Source organism: Mastigoproctus giganteus, chromosome 9 (genome assembly GCF_048544385.1).
Source record: "Mastigoproctus giganteus isolate SK-2022 chromosome 9, ASM4854438v1, whole genome shotgun sequence".
Taxonomy (NCBI): Eukaryota; Metazoa; Arthropoda; class Arachnida; order Uropygi; family Thelyphonidae; genus Mastigoproctus; species Mastigoproctus giganteus.
Genome location: NC_143583.1, coordinates 41,817,774 through 41,840,069, shown reverse-complemented (window position 1 = coordinate 41,840,069; position 22,296 = coordinate 41,817,774). Strand labels below are relative to the sequence as shown.

At 36.4% G+C, this 22,296-nt stretch overlaps 1 protein-coding gene across 1 annotated transcript in view; it reads right to left on the bottom strand.

Moving 5' to 3' along the window:
* Window positions 1-22,296, bottom strand: part of Dnz1 (DNZDHHC/NEW1 zinc finger protein 11) — a 115,053-nt gene that overhangs the window by 58,072 nt on the left and 34,685 nt on the right. The window contains exons 3-4 of the mRNA XM_090381350.1: window positions 14,269-14,375; window positions 5,868-5,929 (exon numbers count right to left, since the gene is read on the bottom strand). Coding sequence (XP_090237476.1) covers window positions 5,868-5,929; window positions 14,269-14,375 — 169 coding nt within the window. The remainder of the gene's footprint in view (window positions 1-5,867; window positions 5,930-14,268; window positions 14,376-22,296) is intronic.

Below are 22,296 nucleotides of genomic sequence, written 5' to 3'. Positions count from 1 at the left end.
TTCCATTCCAAAGTATGAAATTTATAAGAAAAACTAGTCCAAAATTTTGTCTATGTATGTATTATATGTACCTTCATAATATGACTATGTACATAGACAGTACATAGTGAAATGCAAGCATATGGCATCAAAATGAAAATAAGAAACAATTTATTAAATGTAATATTTATTAGAAATTTCAAACAAATCTTTCAAACCAGCGCCTTTGATAGCTAAAAAACTTATCCCGCCAGTGCTATCACCAGGTTCGCTAAAGTGTTGATAAAGGAGTTTTGCCTTTTCACAAATGATGAATGAACTTAACGGAATTTTATTTTGAGTTCGGTCTTCTATCCACAGATTTAAAGCCTTTTCCATTTTGTCTAATTTAACATCACGAGTTACAGAGCAGATTTTTGAAGCAATTAGCGCGTTTTCACGGACACTACGGCGGATTTTTTCTTCCTATTTTTTGATCGTACCGTTGGCTCATTGATTTTATAATGTTTTGCCACTGAGGAGACAGCTTCACCATTAGAAATTTTGTCCAATAACTCAATTTTATTCGCTAATGTCATCACCTTCTTTGATATTTTCACATTTCCCTTCTTATTCGTAGCCATATTTTTTTTACGGGTTAGAAAGAACTTGTCCACAATAAAGTCACTTTCTTCCGTTAACACACTCGAAAAAGTCTGTTTTACACTGCAAAACAGTAGATTTATCACTTTTGTAAGCATATCAATTTATAAATAGATAAATTTATTCAATTTTTAAGCATATATAAATTAAAAGCAAACGACCAAACCTTCCATAACAAGCGCATAGCACATACTGAACAAGGATTAGCAAGAAACATCCATGCTCGCGATTTTGTCACCCCCCCCCACACTCACTGAGCGCTGTTTTGACCGGGAAAGATAATTTTAGCCACGCCCATGTTTTTTTTTGGCGGAAAATATTCACGGTGCTTTAAAATTCACATTTTTTTAGGTTTCATTTTAAATTAAATCAGCGATCGCGAATACAGATACCACGAATAGCGGGGATTTACTGTATATAATTAGTCTGTCCTGATGTAGGCCTACTGATGTCCAGTGGCAAACAGAGTAAGACACCTGGCACCTGTCAAAGAAATTACCTGAATTGCCCTACCTCTTCAACTCATTTTTACTATGTGGTTTATAGGAAGATACTGCCAACATTTTGGATAAAAAGGATGATCTTCAATATGCATCATAAAACAACTGCTGCTGCTGAAGAAGTCAATCTGCAAAGATTGACTTCTTCATTCAATTTCATTATTTTGCTCACTTTGCAAATGTAATAGATATTATCACACCGCTCAAGTAAAGGAATGAGATTTTCGTAAAAATGTAGTATTAGTCACAATTCCTTCACATGCATTGCCAGAACCAATGATCTTTTAACAACCATACCAAAACATTCTTTTGGCCTCCTTAGTCCTTGCACCCCCCAACTTCTCTCCAGTGATTATATAGCTGTATGGTAGTTTCACCACAACTTGCAGGTGAAACAATAGCAACCAACAAGATTTCAATGAAAAACAGAGGGAGAAAAAAAAAAAATCCAATTTTCATTGCATTAGTGGCGGCATATGATGCAGCGCCTCCATAGCCAGGTGGGCAGGAGCAGCAGTGCGTAGCACACGCTTCTTGATTAGACCGGGATTCTAGCCCATACCTACCAAATACTGAGGACGCAGAAAGGTCAGGGAATGACCACCGCATATCCCCGGAACAATATGGCCTTAGTTGCTAATGCTCCTAAAAACCAAATAACAAACAAACAAGCATATGATGCAAGAAAGTAAGTCAGCATTAACAAAAAAAAAAAAAAAAAAAAAAAAACATCCCATTTCACCTATCCATTCACTCCAAAAATCTGTCCAGCTCATCCTTGAATCTATTTAAGCTATCAACTTTCAGATGGAAGTTTCTCCCAGCAATCAACCACTCGCTGATTAAAGTCAAATTTCCACACAACTATTTTATAACTGTCTTTCCTCAATTTCAATTTATGTCCTCTCAAATTCATAATCTGAGCAAGAAGAAGAATTCCATCAGCACTGAGCTTGCTCAAACCACACAATATCAGATCACCTCGCAGGTGCCTACTCTCCAGATGCTGCAATTTTCAGAACTTAAGTCTTTCTTGGTAAGAGCACCCCTTTGTTCCCCACACCAATATCATTGCCCTTCTCAGTACCCATTCCAGCAGCTCTACATCCATCCTAAAATGAGGCTTCCAGACCTATATGCAGTACTCAAGATGTGGCCTGACCATTGCCTTGTACAAGGGGATAATCACCTTTTCCCTGCTAGCAAAATTCCTGTATATCACTGAGAAAACTTGGCACCTGTCTGCAATGCTCTGGAAACTTCATATCTGAGTGTACAATTACCCCCAGATCTTTATCATTCTCCTCTACCCTAAGTGTAGTACTGCACAGTTGGTACATCACACTGGGGTTACTGCTACCCATATGGAGTATTTTGCATTTGTCAATGTTAAACTTCAGTTGTCACCACTCAGCCCATCTGCCCAACTTTTCTAGATCCTGTAGCAGCATTGTACCATCATTACTGCCATTAACAACCCTACCAACTTTTGTATCACCTGCAAACTTGGACATTAAGACTGATCAATTACTTTCATCAATATCATCGATAAATACAGAAAACAGCAATGGTCCCAACACACAATGCTGGGTGACTCTACTAATAACATTAGTTCACGAAGAGCAGCGTCCACTGATCACCACTCTCAGTCTTCTCCCACTCAACCATCCCTTTATCCATAGCAGCAACTTGCCCTTAATGCCATACTGCTCCAACTTGTACAGCAGTCTTTTATGTGCAATAGAATCAAAAGCTTTCCTGAAATCAAGTATATATAAAAATTATTTTTTTGCATCTAGTTCACATTGTAGTATCCAATCAAACTGTTCAGACAAGATTTCCCCTTAACAAGCCCATGCTGTGTCTGAACTATAACTGTAGTCTTGTCTAGATGGTCCTCCATTGCTTCTTTAACCAGGACTCCATTATTTTCCCCAGAAAATACGTTAAACTAACAGGTCTGTAATGACTCGTGTCACCCTTTTAGCATTAGTAGAGGCATATGATACAAGAAAGCAAGCTTATGCAGCATCAGTCAAAAAAAAAAAAAAAACCCACTCCCATTTCACCCATCCATTTGTTCGAAATACCTTTCCAGCTGAGCCTTAAATTTATTTAGGCTACCAACTTCCACAACAAGGGATGGAAGTCTGTTCCACTAACCAACTACCCGCTGGCTAAAGGCAAATTTCGGCACATCTATCCTACATCCGTTTTTCCTCAATTTGAATTTATGCCCTCTCAGGTGATTATTCTGAGCAAGAGAAAGAATCCCATCAGCACTGAGCATGCTCAAACCATTCAAGGCTTTATACACCTCAATCAGATCAACTTGCAGGTGTCTAGTCTCCAGAAACCGTAATCTGTAAAACTTAAGCCTTTCTTTGTAAGAGCAACCCTTTGTTCCATTCACTAATCTTGTTCCAACAGCTCTACATCCACCTTAAAATTAAGCCTCCAGACCTGTATACAGTACTCAAGGTGTGGCCTGACCATTGCCTTATACAAGGGAATAATCACCTCTTTATCCCTGCTAGAAAAATTCCTGTATAGGAATAAAATTTCTTTTATTCCCCTCTGTAAATTGGGGATACGTTTGCACATCACCAGTCCATGAAGACCTCCCATGAATCCAAAGATGCTCTCATAATAACGGCTAAGGGTTTGCTTATTTCCTTGCTGCCTCCCTTAATATAAATGGATAGCTCCCATCCACCCCAGGTGCCTTTCTTATGTGTAATTTTGACAATTTCTCCACTGCTTTCTTCTCAGTTATTATAAAATCATTTAGCTTCCTGTTAGAGTTTGATGAACTTCTGGCCTCCACTTCCCTACAGAATTCCTGATGTGTGAATGCAGATGCAAAATACTCATTCAGTTTTTCAGCTACCTGAGCAGGATCACCAACATTCAAACCACTGATATCGAGTGGACCAATCTAATTCATCCCCTTCCTTCTAGAATTTACATATGTAAATTCTTTGCTGTTTTTCTTTGCATCCTTTGTCAAAGATTTCTCATAATCTGCCTTCGCTTGCCTAACCTCCTCTGTGACTTGATTACAGACTAGCTTATATCTATCATAGTCTTCTGTGTCACCTGATAATATATATATATATGCATCCCATGCATTTTTCTTCTCTGCCACAAGTTCATTTTTCTTCTCTGTTATCAGTTCATCTGACATCCATTTAGGCCTTAACCTAAAATATTATTTCTTTAGTTGATATGAAAAGCTTAGTAGCTTCCAAGATTAATTCCTTGAATGCACCCCATTTAGAATTTGCTGTTGGCAACATCATCAATTGGTCCCACTGTATAGAATTTAAAAATTGTCTGAGACCACAGTAGTCACCTTTACGAAAGCAAAAACTCTTCCCTTCACTCCTGATGGTAGTTGATAGTTACATCTTTGAGTAAATCCCACATCAGTACAATGTGATCACTGCCACTTAGTGGTTTCTTTATCTGCAGATCCTTAATGCATGAATTAGTCATTAGTCACCACTGCCTTAAATTCACTGTGGGTAAAGCAACAGTGAATAACAAGTCAAACAAAAATATAAACTGAGTAGGGGGAGAAAATGCAAGTGAAGCAAAGGTGACAATACTGCACCAAACAAATTCATGTGGAGCTAACTTAACATTCTGATGACAAAAAGAACCAATCAAAGGACAAAGTTCAATAGCATTCAACTCTGCCTGCTATGTGGGTGAAGCAACGGTAACTGATAATGCACCAGTATCCAAGTATCCACTTTATGATCTGCTTTCCAATTTCTGCAATTGGGTAGCCAAGTTTTCTCTCTGGCATCTTAATGAGCATTTCATTTGTGCCTCCCAACTTCTTTATTAATCCCCAAGGTTCTCTGGTCTTTCACTTACATTTTTTTACTGTAAAAATGAGCTTCTACCATTGGCTGGAAATGCTATCCATCATTCTATTGATAACCGTACACTACAATCAACTTTTCATTCTAGTAAACCCACTCTGACCACCAGTTCTAACCACCAGTTCCTTAAACATTATTTTCCAGTGGGGAGAAGAAAAATTAGTTAACTGCAATCCCTTAAAACTGATTTCTGTAATAATTCTCATTAAAAAGAGGTTGCTGCTCTCCTGCTCATTTTAACAACATGCACATTTCTAGATTAGATCACTTATTATTAGTGGAAATAACCTTGATTTTTAACCTTTCTGGGCATAAAGCATATGGCAAATATTGCTTCCTCTGCATTGAAAAATCTAGGCTTTTTTTTTTTTTTTTTCGCCCTCAGCTACTGTTCTTCTAAACAGCTCCTTACTCTGTGTAAATCACAGATCTGCTCTAGCATGAACTATTATTCACAGACCTGGGGTAGTACCCTTAAAAACTTCTTTCAAACACCTACACAATCCAAAAAAAGGGCAGTCACATTACTTAATGATTTCTCATAAACTCACCTGTCACACAGACATTCAGTTTCTGTTACATGCCTTTCTACAGATATTTCCAAATTGTCTTCTTCCTGTTATAAATTAGGAGCTGTAATTCTATCTCTTTCTTCCAAATTCATCTGAGCATATGCATCAGCCAGTAAATATCCATTCAATTCAAATCCCAACTCACTAAACTGACTTTTCTGTTCATTTATCTCTTCTACTGCTGTTCTTTTAAATTGTATCTGAGAAAGAATGATGCAGCAGAATGAAACTTTAAATCTTATGATTATTATGGAATATACACAAAATTCAAGAATACTTACCAACATAAACTAGGAACTGAATAAAATACTTCTGATTAAATTCTCCAACACAATTATTGATCCTAAAAAAATTTAAATACACAATTTCAACACACATTTTAGTGTTGCTCAATAAAGATTTCATATTAGCTATATGAAGAAACATTAGCTTAAATATTAAAAAAATTATCCAAGTTAAAAATTAATTCAAAAAGCAATAAATATACATGTATATACTTTTTTTTTTATGAAATAGATAGAAGCAAACCAAAGTTAGCTGCTGGAAAAAAAAAGAACTTTTCAGCAACAAAGTACAACTTTCTATAGTCTATTTTTATAAAATAGCAAGCGCAGGAGCTACTGTTTGAATATAATTAATATCTTTTTTTTTTTTCAAAAAAGGATGCTATAGGTCATCTATTAAGAATGTTAACTATTAGCAATTATCCATTATAAATCCTGTCTCTTGCTAACCACATTACAAATTATAGACCAAAGACTGGTATAAAACTTTTACTTAAAATATACCACACAATAAAATAAGACTATAATTCAAATACTATTCATATATGAGTAAACTCTGAAGTATATTAAATGTAAAAACACAACACAATTCCATTGTAATTTTCAATGATTAAATCCCATATTTCTCAACATTTTACAGTTGTTCTGTGTTAGTCTTAAATAAAGATACTGATCAAGGCATGTCAAACTTATTGTCTAAGGTTTGCAGAAGATACATAGGTTGGTATCATAGTTAATGACAGGAACCAAGACATACAAATAAAGCAACACCTAGATAAATTATGCAGATGGGCTGAGAAGTGGAAATTAAAGTTTAACACTGGTAAATGCAAGGTACTGCATATGAGCAGCAGTAATCTCAGAATAACATACCAATTAGGTGGTAACACATTTAAGGTGGCGAAGAAAAAGGAGACCTACGGGTAATTGTCCAACATGAACAATTACCCGTAGCTAGAACAATTCTCGGGGTTCTATCCGATGATACACAGGAACTTTGCCATCAGGTAGAAGGAGGTGATTATTTCATTGTATAGGACAATGGTTAGGCCACATTTTGAGCAGTGCATACAGGTCTGAAAGCCTCATTATAAGAAAGATGTGAAAATCTTGGAATGGGTGCAAATAATAGCAACCAGCTTAGTCAAGAACACAAAGGGGTACTCTTACTACAAAAGACTTCAGTTTTGCAAATTGCAATGCTTGGAAACTAGGCAATTGCAAAACCTGACTGAAATGTTTAAAGCTTTAAATGGATCAAGTAAACTTAATGACGAATGGTATTCTAACTCTTTCTCAGACAATGCACACAAGGGGACATAAATTGAAAAAAAGATGGCTCCTGGATAGAAGTGTAAAAATTTTCCTTCCACTAGAGAGTAACTGATTGTTGGAACAAATACCATTATGTTGTAAAAATGGGTAGTTTGAATAAATTTAAAGAATTTGGCATATTATTAGATTGATTGATTTTGATTTGGTAGTTGTTGGTGCATCAGCTTCTGTGGCCATATTGCACCTCACAAGGTTTTTTTGCAGTACTTTGATCCAAGCCCGAGGCGGGAATCGAACCCGCGACCTTTGGGTTGCCGGGCAGGTACTTTACCCACTCGGCTAGCCTGGTCGGCTCATATTATTAGAAAGGATGGGCAGATGACGTGGTACACAATATGAATATTCTTTATAACAAAATGGAATGCTTTTTACATGATTCCCACCAAGCACATCTGATTATTCTTTATTTTATTTAGTGCATTTAAAATTTTTTTTTTATACTTTATTTTTGTCTTATTTTATATTATAGCACATTTTAAATAAAGAGCAGTTTTACACCAGTGTTTGATCTATTTACATTCAGGTCAGTAAGTAACAGAACTCATGCATTCCTCCATTCCTGATTGCAGAGAATTCTTTCAGTATTTACAATTACATTTCAAAGTATTACTTCTGGGTTAACAACTATGGCCTAATGTCAAAAGCACAGCTCTCCATGGTATTACTACTATTAAAACTTGATTATAACCGTGCAGAAGTTAGTGGTCCAAATTCTAAATAATGACTATGCTTTTGCACAGCATAATGTGTCACTAACAGTACAATTAAGCTCTGAGATTGCAAACTGTACACATAGAAGCATAGTTCTGTGGAATTTTTCACTGATCACTGCCAGTGTAATCTGTAGATGACGTCCTAGGAAACTTAAAGCAAACAGACCACCTCAATAGGTAAAAGAGTGAGTAATCTGATGTAGTGGAAATTGACATCCGTTATTTTGCAACTAAAGAAGCCAAAAACAGTACAAAAATAAGTAACCAAGCTGTCAGCAGACAAGTGAATTCAACAGTTTTGGGTACAGACAGTGCTTTTAATTTTTTAAATAATTTTATTTAAACTTAGTTGGTTGACTGGTCAGAGGTGCATCACCTATTTGTTGATGCACAAACTATTTGTTAAATTCAGTCTTTTTGCAGCTTTTTATTTATTTTTTTTAGCGTACATCAAATATTTTATGGTTATGAATTAATCAGCAAATAAACAGCATTTAGAGAGGTTTCCAGTGAAGTGAAAAGAAAAATACTACATTTTAAGCAGTCTTTATTTAATGTATGTATTACTTCTTATTTTACCTACAGAGCATTAGAGAAGTCCAGTACCACATAAAATTTATTTAGAGTTTAATACTTACAATATTTATGTTAAATGTTCGAATTACATTCCTGGTAATCTTTTGCACATCTAAGCTTAGTTAGTTTAGTTTTTAATTTTTAGTCTTTAACTTAATCTTTTGCATATCTCTAAACTTAATTTCCCTTAATTTTTCTTCAATCTGTTGTAATTTTATCTTGCAAGTTGGTCAAGCTTTTTTTTCCACGGTTTATTTCTGTAAGCAGTTGCCATTAAATATTTCTATAGAAAACAACTAAGAGGTGAGAGCTCCTTGATTACTTTCTAAGAAGATATTCTTGCCTTCTACACTCTTTCTAAATAGCAAGCCTAACAAAAATTTTAGGGCATAAGGCCTCACACTACATAAAATTCAAACTATAACACTGTTTTGTGCAAATGCATCATTACTGCACAGTTGAATTTTAAGACAAATCAAAATATGTATCATTATGGCTAACATCTCACATTATAGCCAGACTAATTGCCCAATTCTTACAAACTCATCCCAGTCTTAAAGCACAGAGATTCAATTTCCATTGCAAGCCTTTTCAACAGTTATTTCTATGAGCACTGTTCTGAAATAGTATCAATAATTCTACCTCTGATTTCTAAAACTGTCCAAACACATGCCTCAACTAGTCAACATCCATTCATAGTTCAGCTCCAAACTCAAACTAATTTTTTTCTTCTTCCTCATTAATCCCTTCTACTTTTATTCTTTGAAAAAATGTCCTTGGCATGAATTTCCTAAAGAAATTGAAATCCCGTGTCAACACGCATCTTCTGTTTTCCCAACCTTCAATCCATACACAATATTTGTAATACTATATGTAGTTACTATACCTTTAATGTTTAAGGTAACCAAAAAATATAAATAAATAAGTAATAATAATGTAAAATGTGTGAGTTCATTTGCTCATAATATTGTGTAAAGTTAAGTACCGTATTTCCCCATGTATAAGACGCACCTTAATTTTGGGGCCCGAAATTTGAAAAAAAAAATGTATTACATAAAGTTATTGAACTCAAGTTTTATTCATCATAAAATTCATACACCTCATCACTGTCAAAACTCCCATCTATTAGCTTGTCCTCATCTGTGTCTGATGACAAATCACTGTCTTCATATATTGCCTGGTCCTCAGTTCCATCTATGGCATTTGAAATGCCACACTTCTTAAATGACTTGACAACAATCTCAATCTTGATATTATCCCAAGATCTTTTCACCCAGGTACAAACTTCTCCTATAGTTGGTTTCTTCACTCTTCCTGCTGGTGTCAAATTGTCCCCAGAAGACTTCATCCATTGGTTCCAATCGTCTCTCATGGCAGCTTTGAAGGGTTTGTTAATGCTGACATCAAGTGGTTGGAACTGGGATGTCAAGCCTCCAGGTATGATGGCAAGTTTTGTTTTTGCTCTGCAGCAATCTTCTTTGTAACGAATGGGCCTGGAGTACTGGGGTCCATAGTTTCAAATACAGATATATACAGTTATACCCAGTTATTTATTAACAAATAAAGTACAAATAAAATAAAATAAAAGTACAAAAACCAGTAGCTTTCGGAACACGTGTCCCTTTATCAACTGATAAGTTAATATAAAATTTGAATACATTACAAGCAAAGTGTGGCACGTTAATCATGCGTCATTGTTGTAGCATGGACGTGTGCTGCTTTATGCCAGTGATCATCCATCAATAAAACGGTTGTCTCTAGGATGGGATGTAGACGCATGCCTTTCTGGCGATTTAATGCCTTAGGATTGTTTATTATGTTTAGTGACTCTAGCCATAGGCGGTGGCGAAAGTGTCGTGCGTGGTCCACTATCTCAAAGTCGCGCTTGGGGTCAAGATCGTGGTTGGTAGCCCAAAAATGTTCTGCGACTGCGGACTGGTCAGTTTCGGCAAGCCGGATTGCTCTGTCGTGTTCCGTGAGGCGATCCTGGAGACGTCTCGATGTCTCACCTACGTAGCAACTGTTACAGGCCCTACAGGTGATACGGTACACTACATTGCTGCGTAAGACAGGTGTGACAGGGGTCTTCACACTGGAGACAAGTGAACGTAGGTTCCTACCGGGTAATTGTCACACCTGTCTTACGCAGCAATGTAGTGTACCGTATCACCTGTAACAGTTGCTATGTAGGTGAGACATCGAGACGTCTCCAGGATCGCCTCACGGAACACGACAGAGCAATCCGGCTTGCCGAAACTGACCAGTCCGCGGTCGCAGAACATTTTTGGGCTACCAACCACGATCTTGACCCCAAGCGCGACTTTGAGATAGTGGACCACGCACGACACTTTCGCCACCGCCTATGGCTAGAGTCACTAAACATAATAAACAATCCTAAGGCATTAAATCGCCAGAAAGGCATGCGTCTACATCCCATCCTAGAGACAACCGTTTTATTGATGGATGATCACTGGCATAAAGCAGCACACGTCCATGCTACAACAATGACGCATGATTAACGTGCCACACTTTGCTTGTAATGTATTCAAATTTTATATTAACTTATCAGTTGATAAAGGGACACGTGTTCCGAAAGCTACTGGTTTTTGTACTTTTATTTTATTTTATTTGTACTTTATTTGTTAATAAATAACTGGGTATAACTGTATATATCTGTATTTGAATCTTCTTTGTGTTTTTTGTTATGTGTGCCCTGAACTGATCAAGCGCCAATAGGGCAGGTTTACGCAAGGGCCCACCTGGTCTCCTGCTCCAAACTTTCTCAAACCAGATCTTCATCCCATCCTGATCCATCCAACCCTTGTCATGAACGTGGACAATCGCTCCTCGAGGAATGTCTTCTTTTGGCATTATTTTGTGTTTGAAAATCAGCATAGAAGGCAGCATGGTTCCGTAGAACAACTGTATAATGGCTCTTTTCATGTCCACTTGTCTTCACAGTTAGTTTTCATCCCTTTCTTATCAACAGTTCTGTTACTTGGGACATAAAATTGAAGGGGGACTGTCCATATTTGCAATCTGTCCCAACTCAAACTGATGTGTCTTCTGACATTGAATGACAAAACGATGAAATTCAAAGACCTTCTGCTCATAGCTTTCAGGCATCTTTTGGGCAAGTCTGGTGCGTGTACGCCTGCTTAGTCCATTCCATTTCATGAACCTGAAGCACCAATTGTGTCCTCCTTTGAAATCAGTACCTTCTTTTTCATCAGCAATTCTTCTTGCCTCACACTGAACCATCTTTGTGGACACAGGAATTCCAATTGCCCTTTGCTCCTCAATCCATATCTTCAATTCCCTCTATAAATCAGGCCATTTTGCTGACTTGCCTCTAACGGCCTTCTTCTGCCGTGGTGTTTTCAGTACGGTTTCTTCTTCCCGTAGCCAGTCTCGGATTGTTTTCTCAGTTGGAGGAGGATCAAACTTATGTTCAGCAGCACGATTTCCATTCACTTTTGTAAATTAGATCACTTTTAACTTGAATTCAGCACTGTACGAAAATCTTTTCTGAGCCATTTCTGGGCAGAATGTAGCAAAACGTAACCCAATATACCGGTAACAAGTGCGAAACAACGAACACAAAGACAACAAGTGCGAAAAGCGGGAAATGCAAGTAAAAAAAATCTACAACCACTGCATAAGACGCACTCAGTTTTTAGACCCAAAATTTTTCAAAAAAAAAAAGTGTGCCTTATACATGGGGAAATACGGTAGTTCATAAAAAAATAATAAAATTCTTTTGTGCAAGTAGAGTAGATATATATAATTATATATTTTTATACCATATAACTATACAGAGCAGCATTTCCCAAACTGGGGTCCATGGACCACTGAAGGTCCATAGACCAGTTCCTGGGGGGTTCGTGAAACTGGACCCTCTGGAACTGGTCAAATTATTCATTCTATGTATAGCAAATTGATGATAAAGTTATTATTATATATTTATGTAAAAATAAGAATAAAGTTGAGTTGTTTTAAACATAAAACTTTGAATGTTCTTTTCAGAAAACCCAGTGCTCATACATATATACACACGTATATGGGGGTCTGCAAACTCTTTTTGATTTTTGAAAGGGTTCATAGATCTCAGTAGTTTGGGAACCACTGCTATAGAGTATTCCTATTTAGGGCCACCACTGAACTCTCTGGGCATTATCATCAATGGATTGAAGATGAACTTATTTTAAAATAAAAATTCAATCCTCAAAGATGTGGAGATTGGCACAGCCATTCATCATAATACCTCATAAGACTATCAAAAATAGTTGTTCCTTTCTGTGACATCAGAGAATGGGGGAGTTTTCCACATACTTGACAAATGAGAACATGTCAAGAATAAGTTTCAAAAATGAGTTTTAACTTATCTGTAAAAAGAACATTAGCCACAGGAACAACAGTTTCAAAACAATGTATATGGAGAGTCTCAGGAAAGGAGACTGTATGTGAGATGACACGTGGTTTGTATTTTCCTTATCTTTTCTCATAGGAAAGCCAGTCTAACTTGTTACAGACAACACCTTCAGAGTCAAGTCCAATAGGCCGATGCTCTCTTTACAGACAAGTCAAGACTCACTTTTGAAACTTATTCTTGACATGTTCTGATCTGGCAGTAATGTGGAATACTTTCCAATTTCTCTAACATCAGGGAAAGAGACCACCATTGGGGTGGCCTTATGAGGTACTGCAACTCTTTGCTGACCTTCCCTTCTAGACATATAAATGTGCAACTATTGGTCACTTTCAATTTCAAGATCATGAATTAAGACTGCATAAAATAAATGATATAAATCTCAGACAAGCAGAGGATGATGGTATATATTCAGTTATAATTAAAAAAACTGAATACGAGTATATTAAACCGTTTGGAATGTTAATGAGAGCATTATCGAACTCTGGGAAGATTACCTTGGATCTGCTAATGCCTCTTGGATGTGTCAATAAGAAATAATGTCTTCACCATTCCACAAAAGTAGTGTCAAAGAGGAGGTAGGTAACTACAGACCAGATCTGTGGTGGGTAAGATCACACAGTCTATGGTTGAGGATGCCATTCAGGATCATCTTGGCAAGAATGGCATCATGAATAGATCCCAATATGGATTTGTTAACAAATCCTAATATGGATTTGTTCCTGACCAATCTGGTATATTACTATGATATAGTCATTAAACAGTTGGATGCAGATAATAATTTTTACATTATATATCTAGACTTTAGTAAAGCTTCTGATACAGTCCCTGATGGAGCGTCTGTATTTATGTTGTTACATAAATCAGAAGAAGTTGGAGCTACTAGTAACAGCCAGTTAAAACTCACTTTTTATAACCCACCCGATTCACAGTTTCCAGGGCTTAAAATCATATTTTGATTTCACATCAGATTTATCATTTTAAGTTATATCAAGCCATCGGGATTTCATGTAAAATGTTTAAAAAATTGAACAAAAAACTGCAGTTGCAACTTTTGGGTTGTTGTTGTTGTTTGGTTTTTAGGAGCATTAGCAACTAAGGCCATATTGCTCTGGGGATATGTGGTGGTCATTCCCTGACCTTTCTGCATCCTCTGTGAGTATTTGGTGGGTATGGGCTCAAACCCCGGTCTAATCAAGAAGCGTGTGCTACGCACTGCTGCTCCTTCCCACCTGGCTACGGAGGCGCCACAACTTTTGGGAATCAGTGTACAGAAGTTATCATATACAATTTCAAACAATACATTAAAATCTGAAAACCATTCATACAGAAATAAGATACTTGCCAAGGGCAATGATGGTCCATTCTCCTAATGCAACGTTGGCAAATGCGACAGTGATGTGCTCTTGGGGGTCTGTATGTTTCACACCGAGAGCATACTGTCCAATCCTCCTTTAAAAAAAAAAAAAAAATAAGTGTGAAGTGTAAACAGAAACATTTCAATTAGAATCAAATGGAACACCATTTCATAAATCATATCACCACCTTTATCTCATTTTAAAAATATCCATTTCATATCCAAACCACAGTGATAAAAATGGCAGATATCATTTACAAGTATTTGCAATATACAGGGTAGTCCATAGAAGTTTCTTTGTTGAAAAACAGAAAGGGTCGCTATAAAATTAACTAAAGACAAAATGGAGTTAGTTAATATAATAAATGCCACTGGATACTTCACAAAAAAAAGAAAAAAAACACACTTTTGAAAAACCAGAGAGAAATCACTGCCTAAAACATTACGTAAAAATAAGTTTTCTTAGGAAAAGTTGTAGAAGAAAACTCATTCTGTCAGGTGATCAACTCATAGCATCCACTCAACAAATAATGACACTCATCCTGACAAAGTTCAATCTCCTCTATGCCAGTTTACTGATTTAGCACCTTATCACTCATTTGAAAGAATGTGGATTTAAATCCCAGCAGAGACTGAGGGAGCAACCTTTTCAGGTACAAGTCACCTGAATGTGTGTGTGTATGTGGGTCTAGCGTAGCGTTTCCCAAACTTTTTTAGTCACAGAACACTTTATCTCAAAATAATCACGGAACACTTACGAACCAAGTTTAGTGGGAGCCAAAAGAACTGTTTGCTAATATTTTTACATATGATGCACTGTGCATCGGAAGCATCTTTATTTCCAACACGTGTAAAGCCAAAATTCAAATAACTGTCATTATACTTTCGTTTTGGTCTTTTATTAGTTGGTTCCTGTTTTTTCACTTCGGTTTTTGGGGGAACAAAAGGCTGCGATTGTTCATTCTTACTTTGAAGTGTGACAATATTATGTTCATTTTCACCAACCACAGTTGCACCACTAGGACTATTTGCTTCTCATTTTAAAGTTCCTTTTTTCAACTACAAATTCATGGTCATTTATTTTAATAATAATATTTCAAAATACTGATAATTATCAAAAAAATTTATACAAGGAAGAGAGTTTAGTTATGATATCGGTTCGCTTCCAATTCTTCTTCAACCCAAGTACTCCAGGCTAAATTGCATACGAATGGCATATTAGACCACAACATTGCTACTTTTTTGTAGATGCATTACCTTTATGCATACTTCTCTAAGCAAAGCCCGCCAAAATAAAGTGTTCTATGGTCTATTTGATTATTAGTCAATGCCAGTATATTAATAACCAAAAAAAAAAAAAAAATAATAATAATGTTAAAAATTATAATGATACAAAAGTGGTGTACACAACAAATATGCAAAATTCATTTTTTTTATTTTATTTTTCTAATCATTAATTAGGATTTTTCATGGAACACTTGTTCACATCTCACAGAACACTAGTGTTCCACGGAACACAGTTCGGGAAACGCTGGTCTAGCAGATGAACGGCTACGGAATTATAAATTTTAAAAATTTATAAAAATGAAAACTTTGTACATAAATGCAGTGAAATATTAATATCTAATTAATTAATAAATATTTTTTTTAATTAATAAATTTTATTTTGTTGCCCACCATTAGAGCAAAAATAGTCAAAAATCAAATCAATATTTTAAAAGGTCAAAAAAAATTTGTCATTACATCTTTATTTCTAACAACATACTATCTTCTACATCCACTTATGTATCACAACTCAATTTCATCAACTTCTGGATCTGAATTCCAGCTTTCATAAAGCAAAAAATCAGCCAATAACCAACAGCCACAATCTTCTCTGAATTTAAATCTATTTTTATGCTACCATCTCTTATAACCTGCAATTACTTAGAAAGAATTGTGATGTCAAAAGATTAAAACAATTTGTATATAAATGGACACATTATATGAAAGATAATCAATATGACCTTGAAAAACTTGTATATACCTATTGTGGAAAACATTAATAAGCGCCACCTAGCACAATCAACTGCTGTGAGAAGTGAAATAGATGCATGATAGAAACCATGTCAAAGGAGACCACACTATATAAGCTGAGAGCCACTATAATTTATACTGTTAGTATGAGGGATAAAAACCACAGAACAGTTCAGCAAACTTCAAGAGTTTGATAGAAAAATATGCTATATCCTACGATTTTCTGTATTCAGATATCTGGAATAGTTTTCAATGAATTAAAGCCTATTCCTACTCCCACACACATTTCCCAGGTTTTAATGTGTTGGTCTTCCCAAATTAGTTTTTCCACAGTCACTACAGCGCAAGGATGACCTGACCTTGATGTATCCTACAAACCTCTACCAGCATCACTGACTTGCCTAACTCACTACCTAACTGTGCTCACATTAATTTTAATGTCCCTACAAATGTCCTTCAAAAATTTGTGAAATTCGATAGATGCAATAGTCTCTAAATTCAGAAACTCAATAATATACTGCCAAAACTAGCAAAAAAACTAATGAAACTAAATGTTATTAATATTTTAAATAGGAATTACAAAAATTCTGTACAGTGTTAATAAGAGTATCTGATTAACACTTCTCTTGATTATTTAATAATGAATGCTCTGATCTTTTACCAATGCTTCAAACCCATTCAAATCAAAATAAACATATTTTGGTCCTTTGAACTTTGAATTAACTGAGTTCTACTGTACAAGGGACATTTGAAAAGTGTGTTAAAACCCCCTTTGAAATCAATATGCTTTTGCCAGGGATGCTTCAATGCACTGATTCCACTGCAAAGAAAGTTTTCTCTTCGGCCTACAGGAACGCATCCACTACAGCAATGACATCACTGTCGATGGTAAAATGGATGCCAACCAGGTATTTTTTCAAATTAGGAAATGGGCGAAAGTCCAATGGTGATAGATCTGATGAATATGGGAGACAGTCCAAGGTTTCAAAGCCACACTCACATACCAGCAGCTGTGGTTGTGACAGATTTGTGAGCAGGTGCATTATCCTGATGGAACAAGACTCCTTTGCTGAGTTTTCCTCAGCATTTGTCCTTGATGCTTATGTGCAAATGCTTCAAGGTCTGCATAATGCCTCTGTGACTGTCTGGCCTTTTGAAAGTAATCCATTAACAAGCTTTCCAAAAAAAACAATGCCTTCACCTTACAAGCAGAAGGAATTGACTTTACTTTTTTTGGAAGGGGGGAGAATACTTTGTTTCCACTGTTTGGACTGCTCCTTTATCTCTATCTGAAAGTGATTTCATCCCACTTTTCATCCATGGTTGCAAACTTTGCAAGGAAATTTTTGGATCTACTTGAAAACAATGCAAATGTTCATTTGACTTGACAACTCTTGAGCATTTTTGATCTACTGTCAAAAAATTTGGGACCCATTGTGCTGACACCTTTCTCATAGCAAGAACCTATATTAAGTGGTACAAATGTATGAGATACCTAAGATACTGGTAATGTATTGAATTGATTATTCAACACCAGATCATGCACTGTCAACAACTTCTGGAGTGACGGATGTTGCAAGGTTTCCACAGCATGGGTAATCTTCCAGGCAAGTAAGAAATCATTTGCTTCCCTCCTCACATAGGTAACTCTCCAGTTGACCTTTGAATTTATGCCCACAAGTTCTGGAATCCTCTATAACAGTGAAAATTCCATCTTCATTCATTTTACTAACCCCTTATAAACTTCAATAAGGTCACCCCTGAGGTGTCTGGTTGCCAAGCTCCGTAGCCCACATATTCGGAGTCTTAAACTATATGGTCACCCATTTTCCAATCTCACCATGTAAGCTGCCCATCTTTAGATCCTTTCAAGAAGCTCAGTCTTTTTTCAGATGAGGTCTCCACACTTGAACACCTTATTCAAATGTGGTCTTACAATTGCTTTATACAGTGGGACCATGACCTCCATATCTCTACATGATAATGTTTGAAAAATCATCAATAGAACACCATGGCTATCCTTGCTGCTTGTTTACACAGCTCAGAAAACTTCATATCCACTGAAATTATAATTCCCAGATCCCTTTCTTCTTTCTCTTTTTAATTCAAACCCACCAAGAGTATAATTTATTTTGGGGTTGCTATTCCCAAGTATAAGACTTTGCATTTTGCTACATTAAAAGATAGCTGCCACTTTTCTGACCGTTCTTGCAGCCTGTTCAAGCCACCCTGAAGGAGCACTACTTAGTACTGATCATTAGCAACTCTACTTCATCTGCGACATCAGCTGGGTTGTCTAAGACTTTCGCACACCCAGTGCAGAAGGGTTCAATCTGATTTGCTTTTTTCTTCCTTGTATTCACATACATGAAAAATTCCTTGTCCCCATTCTTTGCTCTCTTGGCCAGTGCTTTCTCATATGCAGCCTTGGCCTTTCTAACTTTATCTGTGGTACTATTACAAATCAACTTGTAGCTGTTGTAGGCTTCAGTACTATTCGTTGCTCTGTAATTGTAATTGTCCCACACTCTTTTTCTGCTCTATTTGACTGGTCAGATCTGCATTCGTCCATTTGCTTTAATAGTGTTCCATAATTCAAATATATTTGCCATCCTTCGGCAATCTGCCCAGTTCAAAGATGCCATATAGAGTCTTAAACTGTCAAAGTCCCTTCTTCTGAAATTAAAATCCATGCCTTTACCTTAACTACTGCAACATCTTTCTTCATCTTCCAACTGACAACTGTGTGATCACTACCTGGCAATGGTTCTTGTATTTTAAGCCCTGTGATGTCATCTGATTTGTTATTAATAATGAGGTCGAGAATATTCTCACCCCTGGTATTATCTCTAACATGCTGGTACAAATAATAATCATCTAATTTATTTAGAAAAATTTTTCCCCAAGGTGAGTTTCCCTCCCACTTATTCCAATCAATCTGAGGCAGATTAAAGTCACCCATAATAAGTCATTCACACTTGCTTGCCCATTCCATTTGCAAGTAAAGACTCTCCTGTTATTCTTCACAATTTTCTGGTCTGTAGATCACTCCCACTTTCATTATACCTTTGCTTCCAACTAACTCACACGACACAGATTCTATGCTAGCAGACCTAACTTCAGACTCAACAAAAGCTCTTTTTGCACTCAGGTTGCTTTTGGGGATGATGAGTGGAACTCATCATCCCCAATTTCTGGGTGTACACCACGTTTCTGTTAGCCCTATTATGTCAGCATTAGATGTCCTAAATAGGAGTTCAAATTCAGTCATTTTATTGGCAACACTCCAGACATTACTACAGACACAGTTAAAACTTTAAGTATTCTTCTACAGTTTACTATCCTGATACACCCCTTGAAGTTATTTAGGCTTGTTTCTCTATCTTTCACATCCCACTCATTCGAAACATTGCTACACTCAGAACATCTTGCAAACATCAGCCATTGTGGTAACAAACAATTCTTGAGGAGAGTGCAAGCAAAGGTAATATAGATCAGACAAACGCTGATCTATATTACCTTTCTCCCCCCCTCCCAATCTAGCAGTTTCTTTGAACCCTTAAGGTATTCTCATATATACTGGCAAAAATCCTTGCACCACCTTTGTTCAAATGAACACCATCTTTACAAAATACAGTAAAATCTCGTTAATACAAACTCGGTTTATACAAAGTACTCATTTTAAAAAAAGTAATTTACAAAGTAATTTAAAGTTTACAAAGTACAGTCAGTCCTCGTATAACACATGTTTACACTACACAAATTCGATCATACACAATTTATAAATAAGGGAACGATATCTTATATAACACGAACCGAATTCGCTTATGCACGATTCGCCTTAGTGTTTACAAGAAATGGCAGTCAAACACGGAATCACCCCCAACTGAACGCAACACGGTAGGAATGAAGAGAAGATTCTGAAAATGTATTTATGTGTTTTATATCAGTGAAGGGGAAACACATTTCACCATAATAACGCAAAAACCAACACAATTCCAGCTATCGGTATAATCGCAAATGCAATTAGATTGAGTTTACTACCAGTTTATAACAGATTCCACTAGCAGAAATGTAAATGGAAATTGTTTTTATTGTTTTATGGTAGTAACCCCTAGAAATGTGCTTGAGTAAAATGTGAGGTGTTAATAGTGTATCTCTGCCTTTACGGTGTTGTTTATTCACGTGCTCAGCTTTGTTTATGTGTATCAAGCAAGCCTCCTTTTGTAATTGTGCTTTATTCTCTAAAAATGAGTAAAATACTTAAAAAGTGTGAAAAGGAAGCGTCCTGGTGAAGACACTGCAGATTCAGAGAGAAAGAGAAAAGCAATATCAATAAACAGAGGCGGACTGGATCAAAAATTCTTACCCGGGAAAATTTATAGTGGCCTCATACTATGGTTTATGGCCAAAATCACACCGGCCTCCGGCACACCGGGGTTTCCCTGGTAAGACTTATGGCCAGTCCACCTCTGTCGATAGAGAAAAAATATGAAATTGTGAAACGCTTTGAGCGAAATGAAAGACTATGTGATATTGCACGTGCTACAGATCTAAATGAGGCAACACCAAGAATTACAAAGAACGCAGAGAAAATAAAAACAACTTTCATAGCAGGAACAACTCAAAGTGTAATTAAAATCCATTAGATTAAGACACAAAGAATTGGAAGAGATGGAACGGCTGTTATCTGTTTGGATAGAAAATCAAACAAAAAACAAGTTTGCTTACGATAGAAGCAAAAGCATTAGCAATATTTTATTACAATTATTTATTGTGTTTGGTTACAAATGTGTGTTCAATCTTGGGTGGCCGGCACCTAACCCTGTTTTTCCAATAGGGCCTGTTGTTTATATTGCACAATTTTGCATTGCACAAGGGTTTCTAGAAACACAACTATCGTGCCATACGAGGACAGACTGTACTCATTTCTAGGTAAATATATACCATTCCCCTGTGAAAGGATAGGCTTTTTTCTATGTAAATATATTCATTACAAAATTCGGTTAATATGTATTACAAAGTTCTTTTTCACCCCATGAGAAATAAATATTGTCATTTCATATATTTAATACAAATCTTGGCAGAGCAATCTGATTATTGCCCCCGGCCACCTGGCTCCCTACTTCCCGAAGGATGGCACTGACTTGTTAGAAACAAAAGCAGTTTATGGTAGCTACAATGTCAAGTGCACTCTGAAAAACATCTTTCTGAGGATGAGTTGTTAAATAAGTTGCAATTGTTACCCCAGTTCAAAGAGTCTTTTGCTATCGTATATAGCAATCTATTTTTTATGCCATTTTATCTGAGCTGATGTCTTTTTCGGAACTTGTCTTTAAATTAATTTAAAATTTGTTTATATTAAATCTTATCTAGCAGTGTTATGGCGACAAAATGTAGACGGGCAGAATTAAGCCTGGAAATTAAACTAAAAATTATACAAGAGGCTGACAGAATGGAAAGAAGCAAAATGGACATTGCAAAGGAATACAACATCCTTTTACCTACTTTATCTACAATACTGAAAAACCGAAAAAGACTTGAAGAAGTGCGTGACACTGGAGCAGCGATGAGAAACAGGAAACAAATTCGTGGTACAAAACACGAGGAGCTTGAAACAAAACTTTTCGAGTAGTACCAACAAATGCGTGCATCTAATTTGCCAATATCAGGTCCGATTTTGCAAGAAAAGGCAAATTATCTAGCAGTAACATGGGATTGGCGACTTCAAATGCAGCGGTGACTGACTCCAAAGATTTAAGGACAGGAATAACTTGGTTTCACAAAATGTTTGCAGTGAGTCTGGATTAGTCGACAAAGAAAAGGCTACAGACTGGTTGTGTTCTGTACGGTCCATCCTTAAAAAACATGAGATAAAGGATATTTTTAATCTTGACGAGACAGGTTTATTTTATAATTTGCTGCCAAACAAAACATTTGCTGTTCGAGGAGAGTCTTTTCATGGTGGAAAATTAAGTAAACAAAGACTGACTCACTGTT